At 48.1% G+C, this 22324-nt stretch overlaps 1 protein-coding gene and 1 non-coding gene across 2 annotated transcripts in view; both read right to left on the bottom strand.

Moving 5' to 3' along the window:
- Positions 1 to 22324, bottom strand: part of Ctr9 (RNA polymerase-associated protein Ctr9) — a 154293-nt gene that overhangs the window by 94714 nt on the left and 37255 nt on the right. The window contains exons 4-7 of the mRNA XM_068387126.1: positions 10571 to 10708; positions 10216 to 10362; positions 9710 to 10027; positions 9341 to 9568 (exon numbers count right to left, since the gene is read on the bottom strand). Coding sequence (XP_068243227.1) covers positions 9341 to 9568; positions 9710 to 10027; positions 10216 to 10362; positions 10571 to 10708 — 831 coding nt within the window. The remainder of the gene's footprint in view (positions 1 to 9340; positions 9569 to 9709; positions 10028 to 10215; positions 10363 to 10570; positions 10709 to 22324) is intronic.
- LOC137659012 (5S ribosomal RNA) lies at positions 4811 to 4929 on the bottom strand. The gene has a single exon (XR_011047452.1). It is a non-coding gene; the product is annotated as a 5S ribosomal RNA (ribosomal RNA).

Genomic DNA, 22324 nt, shown 5'->3' on the forward strand with positions numbered 1-22324 from the left:
TACGGGCTCAGGATATGATGGTGTGCGGGCGCGCAGGAACTCTAGAAGTGAGCGCTGTTGCGCAGGTGACGAAGGACGAACAGGAACGTGTGAGTGAGGAGGAGTCAGGTCATTGCCCGTGTCCACATCCGAAGATCTAGGGCGCGTGGGTGAGCGTTGGCGCGCAGGGCACGTATCAGGAACCAGGTGCGCGCTGACGAGCAGGAGATCGTGTGCGCTCAGGAGACCGCTGGCGCGCAACAGGAACAGGATGGTGTTGACTGCTAACAGGAGAGAGCTGACGATCAGAAGAGCGCTGGCGAGCAGGCAAACGTTGACGAGCAGGTGAGCGCTGGCGCGGCGAGTCAGGTGGCTGCAACTCTGGAGAGCGCTTACGCGCCACTGCGCATGAACGCGCAGCTGGGCGCACAGGGGAACCCTGATGGGCAAGGAAAGCCCCCACACCGTGGGAGACATCCCTTTGCCCCGAAGGGACCGTTGCCCGTCGGATGACAAGATCAGAAGGCGCCTGCTGCACATCTGCGCCGGAGGTGGAAGGTCTGGTAGACGTAGGAGATTGCGAGCGATCACCGGAGAGGTCCAAGGACGTGGCTGCTACGGTCTGCTCCCGACGAGGTGAATCCTCATCAGAGGAAGGAGGTGGTGACGACTCGAAGAGGCGCCTCTTGACTCCCTTATAGGGAGACGGGAGGCCCCTGCGGCGAAGAGGACGACGAGCCTTACGGCGAAGGCGGCCACAAGGAAGGTCATCAGGATCGTCGGTCCTCCGAAGAGGAGTCTCTGTCAGTGCGCTCCCCCGAAGGGGAGGCGTACCCGCAGGAGAGACCGTGGGACCCACCTTCCCCTTCGAAGGATGTTCGGAAGGGGGAGGAGGGCCTTCAGCAACGTCCGCAACATCAGCTACAGCAGAGGATTGACCAGACCCATCGGAAACCTCTGCCACAACCACGTCGACAATAGACAGAGGGTCTACCTCGGCTATCACCGGCAACTGTTTGACAGCGGCCCCCAACTGGATAAGGTCAACAGGGCTTCCTTGGAGGGCAAGCTCTTAAGCCCCAAGGAAGCCCAAAGCTGAAAGAGATCATCATTAGACACGGAATTAGGGTCATCAACATGAGAATCAAAATCCTCCCCCGGAGGAGGAGGGGGAGCCGGCCCGCTATGGAAGGCGACGTCCTCTCCCGCACCCCGAGATCGGGAAACAGAACAAGGGTCTACGCTACCACTCGGCGGTCTCTCACGAGAGGCTGGCCGAGCGGGAGCTTCGGAGGAGGTTTGGGCGGCGGAAGAAGAGTCCCTGGAGCCTTCCTCTTTCAAGGCAACCCTTGAAGGAGAAAGGTCTCTCTTGGACTTCCTCTTACGCCGGCGGGCAAACCTCTCCCACTGGGAGGTAGACCACTCCCTGCACTCACTACAAGTTACTTCCTTGTCACACCGTTGACCTCGAAACTGCGGGCAAAGGGTGTGGGGATCCGTTTCGACCGCCGACATGAAGGTACCACAGGGGCAGCCGGAGAGTCCAGGGCACTTGCGCATGATGATGATAAAAAGGCGAGGCCAACTTCCAAACACAGTCTGAGGAAAAGCAAAAGAAAAGATTAAGGCTGTCAAAAGCGAGGACAAGAGACAGACAAGTCTCCACATCGTCCGAGCCAAAAGTGAAGTGAGGCAACTCACCAGTGTATGGGGGGGAGGGGGTAGCAAGCTACCCCTTCCCCTACCCCCTTGCTAACTAGCGCGAGGGTAGTTAACCCTCGTTAAAATTCTATTGGCTCGTCAATTTCAGCTACGCCGAAAGTAAACCCAATTTAAATAGCGTGGTTTGTATTTCGGTTACGGAACAAAAGATAAACAAAGTGCCATTAACGCTGGAATTTATACAAAAGATACCCCAAAACACACAAATGCTTGAGGAAAATACCAGTATGCTCGAATGGGAAATTTAAATTCAAAATAAGGCTACAATTGTTATTTGAACGTCTTCAACTTAAACTGACTTAAGAATAGTTTCAGCTCTCTTTCCAGCCATCAGTGTTACCAACAACAGGAGGTATCAGAGTTGCCAATGTGGTAAAAATATAACAAATTCGGAGATAATTTGTATTTTTCCTAACCATACAAACCTTAGCTATTTACATTGGGTATTACTTTCGGCGTAGCTGAAATGACGAGCCATTAGATTTTAACGAGGGTTTCCTACCCCGCGCTAGTTAGCAGGGGTAGGGGGAGGGGTAGCTTGCTACCCCTCCCTCCCTCACACACCGGTGAAATGTCTCACTTCACTTAGAGGTAGGACTTGACTTGGGGGACAGGGCTGGCGGGCAAATATGTGTATATAGCTAAGGTTTGTATGGTTAGGAAAAATACAAATTATCTCCGAATTTGTCATTTGTTCCGTAACCGAAATACAAACCACGCTATTTACATTGGGTGACTTACCCCTTAGGAAGGGTGGAAAGTCCCAAGCCATACTGGCTTTGGCTTTACCCGGGGACTCAGAATCCGAGTGAGTCGCACTCGAGAAAAGGAGTCCCTGCACCTCACAAGTTCCTTGCTCCGCAAGGAAACGTGTGGCCTACATAAGCTTGTGTGTGAAGGAAGAAAGTGTGACCCATCCTAGGCAGTTGACCTGGAGTTCCAGAAGGAACTCTGGGTTAGGACGTTCCCAATACCACTTCGTCAGGGTATGGGGGACGCGACAGTATTGACTCAATACTCGGAACACAAGGAAGCATGGTTTACCTGCAGAGGTTTGAGGTCAGCTATGCAGAGAACAGGATGCTGCTTCCCCAGTAGAGGGGATGATGAAGAAAGAAGTAAGGGCCAGACATACTTCTTTCGTTCATGCAGACTAAAACCTGATAACAATGCCCTCAACCTTCTCCTACCTGTCCAAAAAGGAGCCTGAGGTTACCCCAGCTGTTGTGTAGCCACCACAGAGCGATAGAAACGTATCGATACTCCTGTGGGTCACGTCCTGCAGGAAGCGGGCTGCGAAGGTCATTAGACGCTTCCAGACTCCAGCTCGTAGCACCTGCGTCACAGAGTAGTTCTACTCGAAGGCGAGGGACGTTGCGATGTATCCGACATCGTGCTGAAGGGCGACGTGACGGGGGAGGGTCTGGATTCAGGTGGAGATGAATGTCCTTGAATCCAAGCTGAAGAGGTATACTGGTGACTCTCTCCTGTGTCCTCCCTGTGCTCCCAACCCGGCTGCACATGAGGACAAACTGCAGCTGTTCTCAAAGATAACCCCACGATTCCTTTACTGGCAAGAAGGAGAAGGTTTGGGTCATCTGATACAGAATGGAGACTCGAAATCTTGAAGGAGTCGGACCGAAGGCCCAGGACTCCAAGATTCAGAGTCTAGAAAACAACTCAGGAACGAACCTGAATGTTGCCTTCCCCTATTCTCTTGAAAGGGCGGAGTCGTACGAGACCATGAAGATTGCTTACACACTGGCCGAAGCCAGAGTGAGCAGGAGCACCGTCCCCCCAAGACGGAATACGATCAGAGGCCTGATGTAATGGTTCTTGAGAAGATCTCTTAAGGGACTAAAGAGTCCGAACCATGCTCCATGGAGGAGGTCTCACTCCGACTGGGGGCAGGGACGTTCGCAGCTTCGCATGAGCAAAGAAAGGTCCAGCGGGAAGGAAAAAGTCTATTCCTTTCAGCGACCTCCGCTCCGCGACTGTAGCGGGTTGTCTCTTCTTGAGGAGGCGGCGTAGTGTCTCCAGGCGTGAAGCCGAAGCGATGCAACGGCTCGTGAAAGATGTTGTAGTGTGGTTGTTTGAGTAGGCTGTGCCGTGGGAGAAGCTCTCTCGGGAGTTCCGTCAGGGGAAGCAGAGGGTCCGGAAACCGTTCTGCGTATAGTCACAGTGGAGCTCTCAGGGCCATCGAAAGGTTGACAGACAACCTGGTCTTGTTGAGACCCATTCTCAACAGACAACAATGGTGGGAAGACGCAGGCGTCGATGTTGTCCCACCGTCACCGGAAAGCATCTTGCCAAAGAGTCTTGGGGTCTGAGACTGGGGGGAAGAACAGCGGAAGCTTGAAGTTCCAGGCTGTCGCGATCAGGTCCCCCAGGCCAGGACTTGCTGGTTACTACTATAGGCCAAAGACCCCCAGGTACTCTCTATCTGCGAGGCTCTTCTCAGATAGTCGGAGAAAACATTCCTCTGCCCAGAATGAGCGAGCCGATAGTGGTATTGAGAGGACCTCGGATCATCTCAGTATCTCTACTGCAAGATGCGAAGGTATGAAAATGCGTCCCTTGCTGGTTGGAATACGCCAGTACCATGAAGTCGTCGCGCACGGAGCGACTCGGCAGGAACTGTAGGATATGTAGAGGGGCCAGACTACGGCCCCTAAGCCTGCCTGAATGATGGGGAGGTATCCTTCAGGTCCTGACCATAGGCCTGAACCGGAACATGCTCCCCCCCCCCCCCCCTTTTCTTTGACGAGTCCGAGAACAGCATCAAAATGTGGGGAAAGGACGAGAATATCCACTCCCCTCTTACATCAAGAGGTTCCATAGGTCAACCCCCATTGCAGATCTAAACGTTCCGCTGGTCCCATAGGGGCCAGAAAGTCCGGTTAATCGTTGCTTTGATACCACCGGAACTTGGGCCGCCTCACAGGGAACTTATCCTGAGGCGACCGTTCTGGACTTTAGACGAGTCAATGAGGAAAAGAGACCCAGGAAACGTTCCAAGATAGGGCTGAAAGCTCTGTTTGACTGAAAAAAGGTACTGCGACTCTCCTCAGCCTTGCCACAGTCAACTGAAGGGAAGGCTCGGAGAAGGAGGCAACGGCATCTGGTGCTCCCAGGCGGTCACCCATCCAAGTACTGACCAGACCCAACGTTGCTTAACTTCGATGATCGGACAAGAAGCGGTGTTTTCAACGTGGTATGGCCGTTGACTCAATATCATGTCTAGATACTCCAGATGTTGAGGCAGAAGAAGAGAAGGCTCCTAGCAAATTACCATGATCCCTCACCCTTGGTAAAGACCCGGAAGCTTGTCCCGGCGTTGAAGACGGTCGAACCCGAGCCTACCGGAGGTGACCAGACCTCCAAAAGGCGGAGGAGGCGGAAGCCTGCTCCTGAGCGGCCATGAGGAAAGCAGGGAGAGTTCTCTGGAGAAAAACCTGCGATGCCGCGGCGGGTTCGCCACACCGCATCTCAAGCAGGAACACCTGTAGTCTAGGCTGAATTCCAAGAGCTTCCTGGAAAATGGATGGAATGGAAACTGGAAGTACCCGTCCTTCCGATCCAGGGCCTAAGGAGTCCTGCAGCCTCGTTACCAGTCTGATCGACTCAGCTGTTCCACGCTAGACGAAGTTTGTTCGACAAACTTGATCAGAGCTGAGAGATCGACGACGGAACTCCCGTCTCAGATGCTTTCCCATTAGAAAGGATCGACTGAAGAAGCCGGGGGGTGAAGCCGTCAACGACCCTATGAAGGACCTTCTCCTAAGGCATGGATCCTTCTGCCCAAACAGGCAAAACTCTAGCCGACCCCATGGCATAGAGGTTCAGTGACACTGGATTCGCTGACAGAGACGGAGAAATGGTAAGAGCGAGGCGCGATATCCTTGGCTGATCATGGAGATCGTGCAGGAATCGGCACCAGGATGCTGTTAGGCATCCTCCCAGCGTGAGACCTGCAAGGGGGGGTTGCCAATCCTAGAGATTGTGAACTCTGCCGCTCCCTCTAGGATTATGCCTCCCCGGGAGAGCCTCCCGTGCCACCTGTCCCTGACAGGAGGGTACTGCTATTGTACACCTTGTCTTAGCTGCCGTAGCCGGTCCGATAACTTAGGCCGACGAGGCTGAAAGAAGAGGCGTTGGAGGCCTGCAGGGTCTGGAAGAAAGCGCCTTGGAGGAGTGAAAACGGAAGTCGACTTCCTCCGCACAACAGCTGTCCATGTCTCTGTCCCTGGGCTCAAACAAGCTCTTCCCAAGGATGGAAGAGTGTCAGAGCTTGTCGACATCCACGGATGAGACACCCGAGGGGAAGCCCTCGGTCACTGCGATGGATCACCGACGGTTCGCGCGATGAATGTTGATTCGCGCGCGGGCGTACATTGGAGCGCATGTGCGCGGGCACGTGGGCGTGCGGTCGCGCGGGCACGTGGGCGTGCGGTCGCGCGGGCACGTGGGCGTGCGGTCGCGCGGGCACGTGGGCGTGCGGTCGCGCGGGCACGTGGGCGTGCGGTCGCGCAGGCACATGGGCAGGCGGTCGCGCAGGCACATGGGCGTGTGGTCGCACAGGCACGTGGGCACGCGGGCGAGCGCAGGCAGTCGGGAGACCGATGGCGCGTAGGCGGGCGATGGCGCGTGGACGAGTGATGGCGCGTCTTGGCGAGCGATGGCCCGTAGGCGAGTGAAGGTGCGTTGGCAAGCGACGGCGCGTTGGCGAGCGGTGGTGCGTTAACAAAATGCTAGCGCGCAGGCGAAGAATCGCGCGGGCGCGTAGGAGATCGCTGACGCGTAAGAGACTAGGGATGATTAGCGCGCATCGCGCTAATCAGAAAGCTCGCAGGTGCATCAGGAAGGTGAGCGATCCTGGACGGTCAGGAAAAACTGTTGGCGCCCATTGGTGCGTGGCAGAAAAGGGCGCGCAGATGTGCGCTGGCGATTGAAGGAAGCTGGCGCACAGAAGGACAGAAGTAAAGGTGAGCGCTGCCGAGCAGGAGGAAGATCTACGGCAGACTCAGCTACCGGAGAACGTGGTCCACAGCAGGCGAGTGCTAGATCGCTACTGATGGTGTCCAGGGGACCTGACACGCGTGGAAGATCGATAGTGATCGTTGACGCGCAGGAGATCGCTGACGAGCAGACGAACGTTGACGCATCTGTGGTCGCTGGCGAGCTGGTGATCGCTGGCGAGCAGAAGGGCGACGCGTGGAATCCTGTACGTAGAAGAAGAGTCCTTGTCCAAGACCTGAACCGAAGCTCTAGGTTGCGCGGGCAAACGTGGGCGCGATCAGGAACTGAAAGCGCAGGTGCGCTCTGAAGGGCAGGAGATCTAGAGCGCTCAGGAGACCGATGGAGCGCAGGGCGCACAACAGGAACAGCAGGAGGTTCGGAGACCTCAGGAGAGCGCTGGCGAGCAGTGGGGCGACGATCATCAGGAGAGCGCTGACGAACAGGAGAGCGCTGGCGAACAGGAGAGCGCTGGCGATCAGGAGAACGCTGACGAGCAGGAGAGCGCCTGTGCGCTAACACTGCAGAAAGGCGTGCAGGGGAACCCTGACACGCAAGGGAAGACCCCCCGTGGGAGGCAACCCTTAGCCCCGAAGGGACCGTTGCCCGTCGGATGACGAGGTTAGACTGCTGACCAGCTGCACCAGGGGCGGAAGGTCAGGAAGGCGTTGGAGATCGATCCCCGGAGAGATCTAAGGAGGTAGGAGCTGCAGGCTGCATACGGAGAAGATTCAAAAGGAGCCTCTTAGCCCCCTTATAGGGAGACGGGAGGCCCTTAAGACGTAGCGGACGGTGAGCCTTACGGCAAAGGCGGCCAACAGCAACAACAGCAGAAGAGCCCTCCGAAGAGGAGTCTCTATGAGTGTACTCCTCGCGAACGAAAGAGAAACACTTCGTAGAAGAGACTGGTCAGCCAGTGACCTAAAAAGAGCAATCCTCTGAAGAGGGGCTCCTGCAGTATGCCCAGCCCCATGGGCGTAACTGCAGGTGCGACCGCTCAGCACCAAGAGCATAGTCGCACGAAATAAAGGCAAGAGGAGAACCCCCCAAAAGGGAAAAACTCAATCCTGGACAGGAAAACTTCCCTCGGAAGGAAAGTTACCCACCCAAGGAGGCGAGCCTCCTGAGTGTTCTAAAGTGAACTGGAGAGCTGTCAATCGTCACGGGCGTACTTCCAGGAGAAGGAGACACGCCCCTGACGAAGATCTATAGGGGAGGCAGCAACAGCCGAATCCCCAGGCCTCAACAAGACAGGTCACTCCGTTGTCACATTACAGAAACGAACTAGATCGGTAACTGTGAAAAATAAAAACAAAAATCATTAGTTAACATTCATTCCCCCGGGAAGGCTCCGAAGAGGAATCCCGAGGGAAAAGAACACAAGAATTACACAACAGGCACGTGCCCTCACAACCACTTACACTCACGGAAGGAGAGCTGTAACCAACACAGAATTATAACAATTATAATTATGTAACTATGTAACTATGTAATTATGTAATTTAAAAATGAATGAAAAATAAATAAAGAACGAAAACCCCGAAAGGAATCGTTCTACAAAAGCTGAAAAAACAACAAATACAATTAGATTCATGAACTAATTGAGACAAAACATACAGCGTAGCAACCCCACCCAAACGGGAAGGAAGCTACTCAGACGTAGTAAAGGTAACGTAGTAAAAGGGTGAACGACCTCAAAGAGAGAGAGAGAAAGACCGGAGTCAAACTCGATCGCGACCCATAAAATTACACCATGGTGGCCTAACTGCCGAGGGCTACACGAAGATATCGTACACTACAAACACAAGCACGAACTCTGAAAAGGAAACTTACTGCTTTCTATACAGTACTCAAATATATACATAAACACGAAAAAATGTTTACATATGTATTGAGTAAAAGAAAAGTAAGTGATTAAGTAAAGACAAAACAAATAATGGCTGCCAAGCGAGGACAAAGACAGGCACGTCTGTCCAATGTCCGAGCCAAAAGTGAAGTGAGATATTTCACCGGTGTGTGAGGGAGGGAGGGGTAGCAAGCTACCCCTCCCCCTACCCGTGCTAACTAGCGCGGGGTAGGAAACCCTCATTAAAATCTAATGGCTCGTCATTTCAGCTACGCCGAAAGTAATACCCAATGTAAATAGCTAAGGTTTGTATTTCGGTTACGGAACAATTGGGCATTTTTGGGGAGTCAGGACTAGATAAATGATCCTAAGGTAATGTTTATTAATACAGAAATTTATCTAAAAACCAGATGCACTTATAAACAAAAGGCACATTTATATTAGGTAACGATTCCTCCCTTAAAATAAATGCTTATAAATTTTTTTAATAAAAAACTGAAGGCACTGCAAATTAATAAGTACTGTATAGCTTGCTGAATGAAAGGTTAGTAATTGCAGTGTTAATGAAAAAAAAGATTAGCTCAATATGCCTGGCAAGATGGACTTGTCCAGAAACATATTACAGTAGTCTCTATTGAAAACTGTACACCCATACCTTAAAACTGTTTTCAAAATACACCAAGGGATATTCAGCATAGTCTTCAAAACCCAAAACAAAATTTCATAGAAAATGAAAATACAAAATCTGTGCAAATTAGAATATCGAACAGTACGTACGTTTTCTTGATCACCTCTGTTGATATACATCTGACCTAATCCATAATGCGGGAGGACAAAGTTTGGTGGTGCATATTGTGTTGCTTGGTAATAGTACTGAAAAGCCTGGGAATAGTCTTCTTGAACATGATGGGCCCGAGCCATTTGGTAACAAGATTCAGCTCTCATAGATTCATTTTCAGTGTTATGGAAGGCATGGAGGCAGAGATGCTGAACTTTAGCCCAGTCCTGCAAAACATTAATTTGTGAATACTGTACATCTGGAAATGTAACTTCTATTACAACATATCACTTACTAATACAAAACAAGTAACATGATACTATAGAAAAAAAGTTTATTTGACAATGGTAAAGCTTGAAAGACCCTACCGATTTAAAGAAGAAATGATTTCCCAAGTGATTGAGAACCATTGGATTTGTTGAATCAATATTATATGCTTTTGATAACATCTGAACACCACGACGAATATGATCCGGTTTCTTCTCATTAAGCTCTAAAACTGCCAGACCAACAAGTGCACCAACACACATCCCATCTAGTTCTAGAGCTCGTTCAAAGGCAAGTCTGGCTTTGTCTTGGTTTCCTAACTTCATAAAACAGTGACCCATCCCAAGACGGACAGCAGCTGGGCAATTAGGATTGGTTCTCAAAGCCTTTTTGTAAAATGCTAATGCACCTCGATAATCCTGACGGGGTAAAAAAAAGCATCATCTCAAATACTTCGTGCAAAATAATGTATATAAAAAATTCCTTTTCCTAGTAAAGATTGCAGATTTCTAAAAGAACAGTAAACTTTGGTTCCTGATATTGTATAGTAAATTACAAAAAACCATTATTTGATAAAACTTCAACAATACCAATAACATTCTATTACCTTTTTATTATATGCAATACATGCTTTCCCTAAGAGGGATGGGATGTTATTTGGGGACTGGTTGAGCACAAAATTGAACTGCGCATCAGCCTGTTCCATTTTATCTCCTTCAAGCAGGCAGAAATAGGCACGGCCCAAAAGATGGTTCTGCAAAATGAAAATTATCATTAAAGCCTTTAATGACAGGTAGAGATATTTTCTTTATTCAAGCAATAGGATATCAACTTGAATCACATCTGTAGCAAATGTAATAAACTGCCATACAACAAAAACAACACAATCGTTTATCTTCTAATGAAAGCACAGATATGATAAAATAATATTCAGCACCAATGACTGAAAAAATTCTACTTACTTGGTCATACATAATAATCTTATCTGCTGTAGTGTATAAATAAGTTGCCTTTTGGAACAGATCTTTCTTTGCTTGAGGCTCTTTTTCTCTATATGCCTTCTGTACATAGTAGGCCGCCAGAGTGTCATAGGACCGCATCTGTAAAAAAGTTATTTCAATTGGACAGGTGTTAATGCCATATATAAACATTCCACTGTCAAAAAACCTACATCATTATGTATGAAAAATATAAAGGAGACCATAATGTAGTCACTTCATACTAGAATAAAATAAGGCTGGCTGCAACAACAAAATCTAAACTATTTAGATTGGATTTTATGCACCTGTAATCCATTTGTTACCCGAATAAGTCCCGTACTAAACCTAATTTTTGTTGGAAGTGTGTTGTTTTTCCATGGTTTCTTATTCACATGGGTCTGTAAAGAAATTCTAGCATGGTTGCCGGAGTGGCAACACTGGGGAACTCCGCTAATTTACATAAATCAAAGATGGCCGCCACTGAAAATAAATAGCATGTGATACCTCTTTCCTTTACAAAGTTGAGGTAAGGAATCAATTTCTGAGGTCTGTGTGATTCGATGTCAAATTCTTGGTCAAGAGTAAAGTTTAATGCCATTTTTAGAATATCGAGGGGTTTAAAAATTTTAATCTGAGGATTTAATTTCTGTGGTAGATTTTGGGATCAAGTTCAAAGTAATTTTTGGTTAAATATCTAAATATTTTGATAATGCTATTTTCAGAAGAATAGTGCTGAAGCATTTATTTATTAACAGTGATTGCTCCCATTCATCATCTAACCGAAAGTATAATAAAGATATCTTAGTTTCCTTTTTATCATCCATTTATTCTTCTCCTTCCTCTTCCACTTCATTTTTGCCTTCCTTGCCTGTCTTAAATGGGTTGAAGCAGGCATCACTACATTTAAAAGAACAGTAGACTGTGCATGATATTTTTCCATTGTGACAACTGCAACATTAAGCATTATGGGCCTTCACTGCAGCCTTACAGCTGCACCACACTTCATCCATAAGTTCTTGGGGTCCCAGGGGCTGATTGGAGGTTGCTGATCTGGGGATGCTATCTTTGATTTTCCACCCATACTTAGTAATATCAAGTTCAAGTGGAGCATATCAGTTAGCAGATTTTGCAAGTATAGTCTGCTGATGAGCATGTAAGATGTGCAGGAACAGATAGTGCTCTGTTGGTGGGTAGCGACATGATCTTCAGCCGCTTGCCAAACTACTTTGTGTACACATAGTACCTTGACACACTCATTGTTGTCCCTTGCTTCAGACCATATAGAGCACAGGAGAACATCTGTTCTGCTTTCATGATCTGTGCATGGGTGGCATCAAGCTCTCTCAGGGCCGAGTCCAGGCTTGGGAAGTCACCAGCTCCCAGGGTCTTCAGGGACGACACTTTCCCCTTCCCATACAGATATGAGATGGTATCTGAACCAGTAAGACAATCTAGTACAATCCCAGGATCTGCAGGAACTTGGGGCTGAGTTGTGAACAGGTGGCATTGATATCCAAAGTACCTCTATCCCACCTTTCCATTTGCACTGTGGCCTGGATCTTGTTTCGGTACACCCAGTAAACAAGCATAACGAACACATCAGAGTCATCTGAGAGAATACGAATAACTTGTGCATCATACTGAACATTAATGAGGTACAAAATCATTGTTATGTCTGCTTTATCACAATTGAACACACGTTGCTAGCGCTCTTCACCCTAATTTCTTCGCCAAAGCTGTAGGCATGACTAGGCAATGGTGTGTTGATGGTCAAGGTCATAGTTGATGGAGCCAAGAACAGCACATCATACAGCATATGCTCATGGTTCTTCACAGAAACATAGTTATACCTCTTGTAGACTAAGATTTTCTAGCCAGGGAGAGAGGACAATCTTGTCTTGATGGACTTACTAAGACACGCATCACCTCCCAATGGCCAAATAAAGTGATAAAGGAGCTCGCTTGCATCAACAATGGTAACATCTGGGGCAAAGGTTGTTGCACCTTTATGCAGTGTGAGGAAGCAGTGCTTTACTACCAGTCCTCAAACAACCATACTCGTCGATTAGTGAGGTAGGCATTGGGCACAGCTCATATTGGAAATTGGCTGATAATCTCATCTATAATTGCTGTCCGACTGTCAACAGCCTGAAGGAGATAGTTTCTAGGTCGAGGGTAGTCTTGTCCCCTACTTTCACAAAACTGTCTCATCCCCTACTTTCACAAGATTGTCTTGTCCCCTACTTTCACGCCTTTCTTTATTTGTTCCATGGTTTTGATGAATATCTGGAACTGTGCAGTCATTCTCTCGCCTACGTGAACAAATTTAGCAACATTCACACCAGCCCCAAGGGGAAGACATCTGCCATTGCCAATGTTGTACAGGAGTGGCGACTGATTTTCCAGTGGGTGAGGTATTTTGGACAGGTCTAGCAAGATTTGACATCTGTCATCTGCATCAATCTCCCTCTTCTTCTTCCCTTCCTCCTTGTGACGTGGTCCACTGTTTGTTGTACTTGCTGCAGTGGGGGGGGGGGATCTGTGTGTCACAGTATGTGTGCATCATTTTTGTCTGAGAGGTATGCAGAGATGGAGAGAATTGATCCATTCCCCTACCTTCTCTGGAGAAAGGGTTATATCCTTCAGGTCACCTCTACCAATTCTATTGGCAGTTTTAGAGCTCTTGACATTCCAGCTACCCTACTGGTGACCGCATGGCTCGGACTAAAAGGTTTCTTGCTCATTTTACCACCAGACTAGTTCTAAAACCAGCTTCAACCAACTTGGGCTGGTTGTTTTGATTGTGTTGGCCTGTGTGCACTCTGATAAATCATAACTGGCACCGTCATATTTGACCATTCGTGCCTCATGCTTGATGTGCCTGACAATGGAAGCAATGCTCCTTTCATCTGTATCGTCTACCTTAACTATCTTGAGACTTTTAGTAATGGATTCACGGAAACAGCCATCTGGTCGGACAACAATTAGATCCTTACTCAAGCAGTCAGTCAACTTGCTAAACATGTCACATCAATCATGCTTGCCACCTATATCCGAATGCAAGGAATGCATTCAAACCTATTCCACATTTTGGACCTGTCTCGGTTCACATATTCAACGAGTTCCTTCAAAGCACTTTCATCTGAAGTACCAGTCGGCAAATCAGCATATTTGGGCTTTCATAAAACTGTTATGGCAGCGGATGTGGTATTTAAATTCACCAGCAGGTAGATCAGAAAGCAAGGTGCAACTTGACTCATCCAGCGACATCATCATTGCATTGTTCATCAAATCAATGAGCATATCTTTCATAGTTTGGAGTGGGTTATGTTCTCTGTCAAAGCCTTCTTTAGTCGTACATTTACAAACGCAGTCCCATCTGTCTGGATGTCTTTCATGAATAGGCAAATATTCCTCACCGCAGAACATACAGTCCCGTTTGCACTCAAACTCATATTTGTCAGCTATGTCAGTATGATATCTTGTCTTTACACTCTCATCCTCAGCCTTTCTTTTCTGTAACTTTAGTGCTTGCTTAATTTTCTCTTCTGATGTATAAGTACAATAACAACATGGGTGGAAGGCTATTCTTGCTGCATCTCCACTTACATCAATAATGTTCTGTAGCTTAGCCTGCAGGTCTTCTTCATTAGGTTAGGGTTTGGCGCATGAGATGATCTTTTTTTATCCTGATCACAGTTAACGTTGATTCCTCATTATCCCCGTTACATACCGGGAGAGAAACACCTCGAGTCAGCCATCATATATCAGCCATGATGGAAGGGTTGAAAAAAAAAATACGAAATCTCAATAGGCCTCATTAAAAAATGGTATTGAACTTGATCTTTGACAATGAATTTGATCTCAAACAACACAACCGACCTCAGAAATCGATTCCTTGCCTTAAATTTACATGGAAAAGAGGTAGCACACGCTATTGGAAGTTAATTGGTTGAGAAATTATTTTCCACCTCTGCCTGCAACAACCATCTTGGATTTATGTAAATTAGCGGAGTTCCCCAAGGCTGCTGCTCCGGCAATCAAGCCAGAATCTTTCTACAAACCCATGAGAGTAAGTAACCACAAAAAAACAATACACTTCCAACAAGGTACTCATTCTGGCAACTGGACAACTAGACCCAAAACACAGCAGAGCAAAATTCTGAGACTCAACTCCCCTGATATCACCAATAACTGATCACAACTCATGAGTAAGTCAAAATATTATTATTATTAATAATAATAATAATAACAATAATAATAACAATGAAGAGGCAACCCTGTTAAAAAAAATGATACCTGTATTTTGATTATAAAATAAATTTTTGAATATACTTACCCGGTGAATATACAGTATAATAGCTGACGTCTCGGACGGCTCGACAGAAACCCAAAAACTCGCGAGCGATCGCCATGAAGGTTGCGGGTGTGCCCACCAGCGCCGACTATCGGCCAGATACCGCATATACTTGTAAACAGCTCCAGTTCTTCTCACTCCGCTGGGTCTCTATCGGGGAGGAAGGGAGGGCCTTTAATTTATATATTCACCGGGTAAGTATATTCAAAAATTTATTTTATAATCAAAATATCATTTTTAAATATTAAACTTAGCCGGTGAATATATAATAGCTGATTCACACCCATGGTGGTGGGTAGAGACCAGTATTAATACAATAAAGGCGTATATGCTAGAGTTTTTGACAATTATATCATAATAAAACCCAATTAAATATAGGTACCTGGTAAGGAAGCTGACTCTGACGATTACTCTGCCTTATTAGTCCGCTTTCCTCACGAAGCCCAGCCATCCTCTCAGGATGCTGAAAGACTCCCAGGAGCTGTTATATCCAGGGCGACCACCCATACAACAGGACCTCATCAAAACCCTTAATCTGGGCGCTCTCAAGAAACGACATTTGACCACCCGCCAAATCAAAAAGGATGCGAAAGGCTTCTCAGCCTTCCGTACAACCCAAGAAAAGATTAAAAACATTTCAAGAGAAGATTAAAAGGATATTGGGATTAAGGGAATGTAATGGTAGAACCCTCACCCACTACTGCACTCGCTGCAACGAATGGACCCAGTGTGTAGCAGTCCTCATAAAGAGTCTGGACGTCTTTTAAGTAAAATGAAGCGAACACCGACTTGCTCCTTCAAAAGGTCGCGTCCATAATACTTCGCAGAGATCTGTTTTGCTTAAAAGCCACGGAAGTTGCTATCGCTCTTACTTCGTGCGTCTTGACCTTAAGTAAACAACGATCTTTCTCACTTAAGTGAGAATGAGCCTCTCGGATTAAAAATCTAATAAAATACGACAAAGCATTTTTAGACATAGGCAATGAGGGCTTCTTAACGGAGCACCATAAGGCCTCAGATCCACCTCGTAAAGATCTGGTACGAGCTAAATAAAACTTAAGAGCTCTAACTGGGCACAGTACTCTTTCAATCTCGTTGCCTACGATCTCTGATAGGCAAGGTATATCAAAAGATTTAGGCCAAGGACGAGAAGGCAGTTCATTTTTGGCCAAGAAACCAAGCTGAAGCGAACATGTGGCTTTATCTGTAGAAAAGCCGATGTTTTTACTAAAGGCATGGATCTCACTGACTCTTTTAGCCGAAGCCAAGCACACCAAAAAAAGCGTCTTGAGGGTGAGATCCTTCAGGGAGGCTGAATGTAATGGCTCAAACCTGTCGGACATTAGGAACCTTAAGACCACGTCTAAGTTCCACCCAGGAGTTGCCATACGACGCTCCTTAGAGGTCTCGAAGGACTTAAGGAGATCTTGGAGATCTTTATTATTGGACAGATCTAAGCCTCTATGTCTGAACACAGAAGCTAACATGCTCCTGTAGCCCTTAATAGTGGGAGCAGAGAGGGAGCGAACATTTCTCAGATGCAGGAGAAAGTCTGCAATTTGGGCTACAGAGGTACTGGAGAGGAAATGGATGATGACTTGCACCAGTCTCTAAAGACTTCCCACTTCGACTGGTAGACCTTGATGGTAGATGCTCTCCTAGCTCTCGCAATCGCTCTGGCTGCCTCCTTCGAAAATCCTCGAGCTCTTGAGAGTCTTTCGATAGTCTGAAGGCAGTCAGACGAAGAGCGGGGAGGCTTTGATGAAGACTCCTTACGAGGGGCTGTCGTAAGAGATCCATCCTTAAAGGCAGACTCCTTGGAACGTCTACCAGCCATTGAAGTACCTCTGTGAACCACTCTCTCGCGGGCCAGAGGGGAGCAACCAACGTCAACCTTGTCCCTTCGTGAGAGGCGAACTTCTGCAGTACCTTGTTGATGATCTTGAACGGCGGGAATGAGTACGCGTCCAGGTGAGACCAGTCCAGCAGGAAAGCATCTATGTGGGCCGCCTCTGGATCTGGGACTGGAGAGCAATAGGTCGGGAGCCTTTTGGTCAACGAGGTGGCAAAGAGGTCTATGGTGGGTTGGCCCCAAGTCATCCAAAGACTCTTGCACACGTCCTTGTGGAGGGTCCATTCTGTGGGGATCACCTGACCTCTCCGACTGAGACAGTCCGCCAAGACGTTCAAGTCCCCCTGGATGAATCTTGTCAACAGTGAGATGCCTCGATTTCTTGACCAGATGAGGAGGTCCCTTGCGATGACGAACAGTGTGTGGGAGTGAGTGCCTCCTTGCTTGGAGATGTACGCCAAGGCTGTGGTGTTGTCCGAATTGACTTCTACCACTTTGTTTCGTAGAAGACTCTCGAAACTCGTCAAGGCCAAGTGAACAGCCAACAGCTCCTTGCAGTTGATGTGCAGGCTCCTCTGATCCGACGTCCAAAGACCCGAACATTCCAGACCGTCCAGAGTCGCTCCCCAACCCAAATCCGACGCGTCTGAGAACAACACGTGGTTTGGGTTCTTGACCGCCAGGGACAGACCCTCTCGCAGACTTATGTTGCTGTCCCACCAGCTCAGGCACGTTTTTACTGGCTCGGAGATCGGGATTGACACAGCTTCCAAAGTCTTGCCCTTGTTCCAATGGGAGTCTAGATGGAACTGGAGAGGGCGAAGGTGAAGTCTCCCTAGTGAGATAAATTGTTCCAGGGATGACAGAGTTCCTAGGAGGCTCATCCAAATTCTCACTGACCAACGGTCTTTTTTCAGCATGAGGCGGACTTTGAGCAGGGCTTGCTCTATCCTGGTGGCAGACGGAAAAGCCCGAAAAACTAGACTGCGAATCTCCATCCCCAAATAGAGAATCGTCTGGGAGGGATTCAGTTGAGACTTTTCTAAGTTCACCAACAGTCCCAACTCCTTTGCAAGAGCTAACATCCATTGAAGGTCCTGCAGACAGCGATGACGGGACGACGCTCTGAGAAGCCAGTTGTCCAGGTACAGGGAGGCTCGAATTCCCGATAAATGAAGGAATTTTGCCACATTCCTCATGAGCCTCGTAAACACGAGAGGAGCAGGGCTGAGGCCGAAGCACAGTGCTCGGAACTGGTACACCACATTCCTGTAAACAAACCTCAGATACGGTTGAGAATCCGGGTGTATAGGAATGTGGAAGTACGCATCCTGCAGGTCGAGAGAGACCATCCAGTCTCCCTCTCTGACCGCTGCTAGGACGGACTTCGTGGTCTCCATCGTAAATTTTGTTTTTACAACAAAAACGTTGAGCGCACTGACGTCCAGCACTGGCCTCCAACCTCCTGTATGCTTTGGGACTAGGAAGAGACGGTTGTAAAATCCCGGTGATTGAAGGTCCGAGACTTTCACCACCGCTCCCTTCTCTAGCAACTGAGAAACCTGCTGATGTAGAGCTTGTCTCCTTGACTCCTCTCGATACCTGGGAGAGAGGTCTAAAGGAACTGTTACTAGAGGAGGTCTGCGTACAAAAGGTATTTTGTACCCCTCCTTGAGCAACAACACAGACTCTCGGTCTGCACCCTTCTTCTCCCAGGCCTGCCAGAAGTTGTTCAGTCTGGCCCCTACCGCTGTCTGAGGACGTGGGCAGTCAGACTCTGCCACGGGAGGACTTGGATCCTCTCCTCTTGCCTCTCTTACTGTCGGCACGAGCGCCTCCCCTACTGGGGGGCTCTGCCACGAAAGGGCGGGATAAACCTCGTCGCTGGGGAATCGATCTTGGGTCTTACGACATAAGACGATGAAGGAGCACCCTTACGAGCGGACGTAGCCATCAGGTCGTGGGTATCCTTCTGCACCAGCGAAGCCGCAATATCCTTGATCAACTGCTGAGGAAACAAGGCAGATGACAACGGGGCAAAGAGGAGCTCCGACCTTTGACAGGGAGTTACTCCTGCCGAAAGGAACGAGCAAAGAGTCTCCCTCTTCTTCAGGACTCCAGCCGTAAAGGTAGCGGCGAGCTCATTGGAGCCATCACGGATGGCTTTGTCCATGCAGGACATAATAAGCACGGAAACATCCTGGTCGGCCGACGAGATCTTCCTGCTTAAGGCTCCTAGCGACCAATCTAAGAAGTTAAAAACTTCGAAGGCCCTGTAAACCCCTTTAAGGAGATGGTCAAGGTCCGAGGAGGACCAATAAACTTTAGAGCGTCTCATGGCCAGGCGACGGGGAGAGTCTACTAGGCTTGAGAAGTCTCCCTGGGCAGAGGCAGGAACTCCCAAGCCGAGAACTTCTCCCGTGTCATACCAGACGCTCGCTCTAGAAGCCAGTTTAAAAGGAGGGAAAGCAAAGGCAGTCTTCCCCAAACTCCTCCTGGTGATCAACCAGTCGCCTAGCAAACGTAAAGCCCTCTTAGAAGAGCGAGAGAGCACTAGCTTAGTAAACGAAGGCTTCGAAGCAGCTAGGCCTAGCGCAAACTCTGACGGAGGCGAACGAGGAGCAGAAGGTACAAAATGGTCTGGAAAAAGATCCTTAAAAATCAACATGATTTTCTTAAAGTCCATAGAGGGCTGAGCAGCTTTAGGCTCTTCTCCGTCTGACAAACTGCCCAAAGGAATATCAGTAGGCGGAGGATCAGCAACTTCCTCATCTGAAGGAACCTCGTCCGACAATTGTCGAGTCTCATGAAAAGGAGAGACCTGCCGCCGCGGCAATGCTTGACAGGCAATGTCCACAAGCAAAGGAGCAGCAGTAGCAGTCGAGGAAGCGACGTCATGCCGCTGCTGAAAGGACTGAAAACCTTGTGACTGACCAACAACAACAACAGGAGTTGATGGACGCTCGACGTCACGTCGGAACTGCATTGACTGCCTAGACTGAGCAGTCAAAACAACCTTTGACTGCGGTGCTTGACGCTCAACGTCAAGTCGAGGCAACTGAGCTGGTTGGCGAACGTCCTGAACGTCAACACGAGACTGCGGCAGCGGCTGAACGTCAACACGAGGCTGCGGCAGCGGCTGAAAGTCAACACGGGACTGCAGCGAGTGAGGATCCATGTCACGTGACTGACGTGACAAACTACCGACATCACGTTTCAAAGTGCTAACGTCAAAAGGACGAGTAAAAGCTCGTTTGGGCGGCTGACGGCCAGAGTCTCGATCAGCGTAACGGCGATGCAAAAGCGAAGGATCATCGTGAACCTGCTCAACAGTATACTCCTCCATAAGGGAGGCAAGCTTAGTCTGCATATCCTGCAGGACAACCCATTTAGGATCAACGGGAGTCGGGACGGGCCGAGACGACGGTAACGTCTGTGTCGGCAAAACATTGCCTTTACCGAGACTCTCGGAGCCCGTGTTATGCTTACGTTTAATAGGCGAACAGTCTTCCGACAACTGCAAAGGGTCAGAGCTGTCCCAATGGCTACAGCCAGGACGCTGGACCTGTCCTGAAGGGACTGACTTCCGCTTCAAGGGTCTAGAAACCTTGCTCCAAGGTTTCTTTTGCGAAAAGCCTTCGGATGACGAGGAGAACACAGCCTCGCTCGTCTTATGGTAAGGGCGATCTTGACGAGAAACGCCCGATACCAAAGAGGGAACGTCTGTACGTTGGTTAAAGCCTCTCGTCCCCTTAAGTCCTACGACATTACTTCTCCCTGGTGCAGGGGAGCCTGAAAGAGGTCTCGGACTAGGGGAGCGACAAGCACGAACAGACGAACCCTCGGTCGCAACACTAACAACACTTTGCACACTTATCACTTTGTCACTACGATTTTCTGATTTGCCACTCTGACACTTTAATAACTTCACATCTGACATGAGTTGCTTACGGTCCGAAGCTAAGGATTCAACTTTCTCGCCTAAAGCTTGAATCGCAAGAAACATATCCCGCATGGACGGTTCATGAGTGCTAGTAGAGGGTTCAGGAACAACTACTACAGGGGAAGGATTAGGTTCAGGGGCATGGGAGGAGGAAAATTCCAATGACCTAGAGGAGCTTCTCCTCACCCTATCTCTCTCCAGCTTACGAGAATATTTATCAAATTCAAGCCAGTCGAATTCCGACAAGACCACGCACTCATCACACCGATCTCCTAATTGACAGGTTTTACCCCGGCAATTAGAACAAACGGTATGTGGGTCGAGAGAGGCCTTGGGAAGACGTTTGTTACAATCCCTAGCATTACATTTGCGAAATTTAGGTCCAGGGATAGGAGAAGGGTCAGCCATATTGAACAATCAGAGAAAAATCCAGAACAAATCCAAAGTCATCAACAATAAACACTAGCCAAAAAAGGGTTCAAGAGTTTTAATTGAAGAGAAAAACACCCGTCACAGCGAAAGCTCAAAACAACCAAAATAAAGTACTTCACCAAAAATGACGAAAACTCAAGGTCAACAGCGAGCGGAATCAACTTGTCGATAAGACCGACAGAGAAGAACTGGAGCTGTTTACAAGTATATGCGGTATCTGGCCGATAGTCGGCGCTGGTGGGCACACCCGCAACCTTCATGGCGATCGCTCGCGAGCTTTTGGGTTTCTGTCGAGCCGTCCGAGACGTCAGCTATTATATATTCACCAGCTAAGTTTAATATTTAAAATCTAATGATATAGAAAGATACTCAATACTGCAAAAGAGGATGGAGCACTGTACTGTATAATGAATTGAGTGATCCTTACACTTCTACAAGACAGAAGTTAGAATTCACTTTAAAGTCTTCCAAATATTGGCAGAATTCATAAACAAAGTATAGTACCTTAATCTAAACACCACTATGAAAAATTTAAAACATGACAAATTTGGAAGTAATCTATATTTTTCCTAATGATACAAACCTGGAGCTATTTATAGGGGATATACTTTTGGCGAGGCTAAAAGAAGAGCCATAAACATTTTAACGAGGGATAACTACCCCAACAGCCAGTTAGCTGGAGGGGTGAGGGTAGCCGGCTACCGCACTCAATTACACACCAGGGCTGAGCACCCACTTAGCTTTCAGGTAGGACTTTCTAGCCATTAAAATTTTAGGGAGGGTTAACTACCCATTCCACTAGTTAGCAGGGGTAGGGGGGTTATCTTGCTACTGCTAACTCTCACACACCTGTGATTTAGTTTACTTTGCTTGGAGGTAGGACTTCAATGGGGATAAGCTGGCGGGTAAGTTTGAATAAATAGCTAAAGGTTTGCATCGTTAGGAAAAATACAAATTATCTACAAATTTGTCATTTGTTCCGTAACTGGAATACTGTACAAACTTACAGTATTTATTAGGGGTGACTCACCCGTAAGGAGGGTGGACGTTCCTGCCTATCCGGCTTTTTGGCTTTACCTGGGGACTCCTTTTCTTGAGTAGATCAGTACCAAAAATAAGGAGCCCCTAATACCTCGCTAAAACCTTGCTATG

The sequence above is a fragment of the Palaemon carinicauda genome, chromosome 1 (assembly GCF_036898095.1).
Source record: "Palaemon carinicauda isolate YSFRI2023 chromosome 1, ASM3689809v2, whole genome shotgun sequence".
Lineage (NCBI taxonomy): Eukaryota > Metazoa > Arthropoda > Malacostraca > Decapoda > Palaemonidae > Palaemon > Palaemon carinicauda.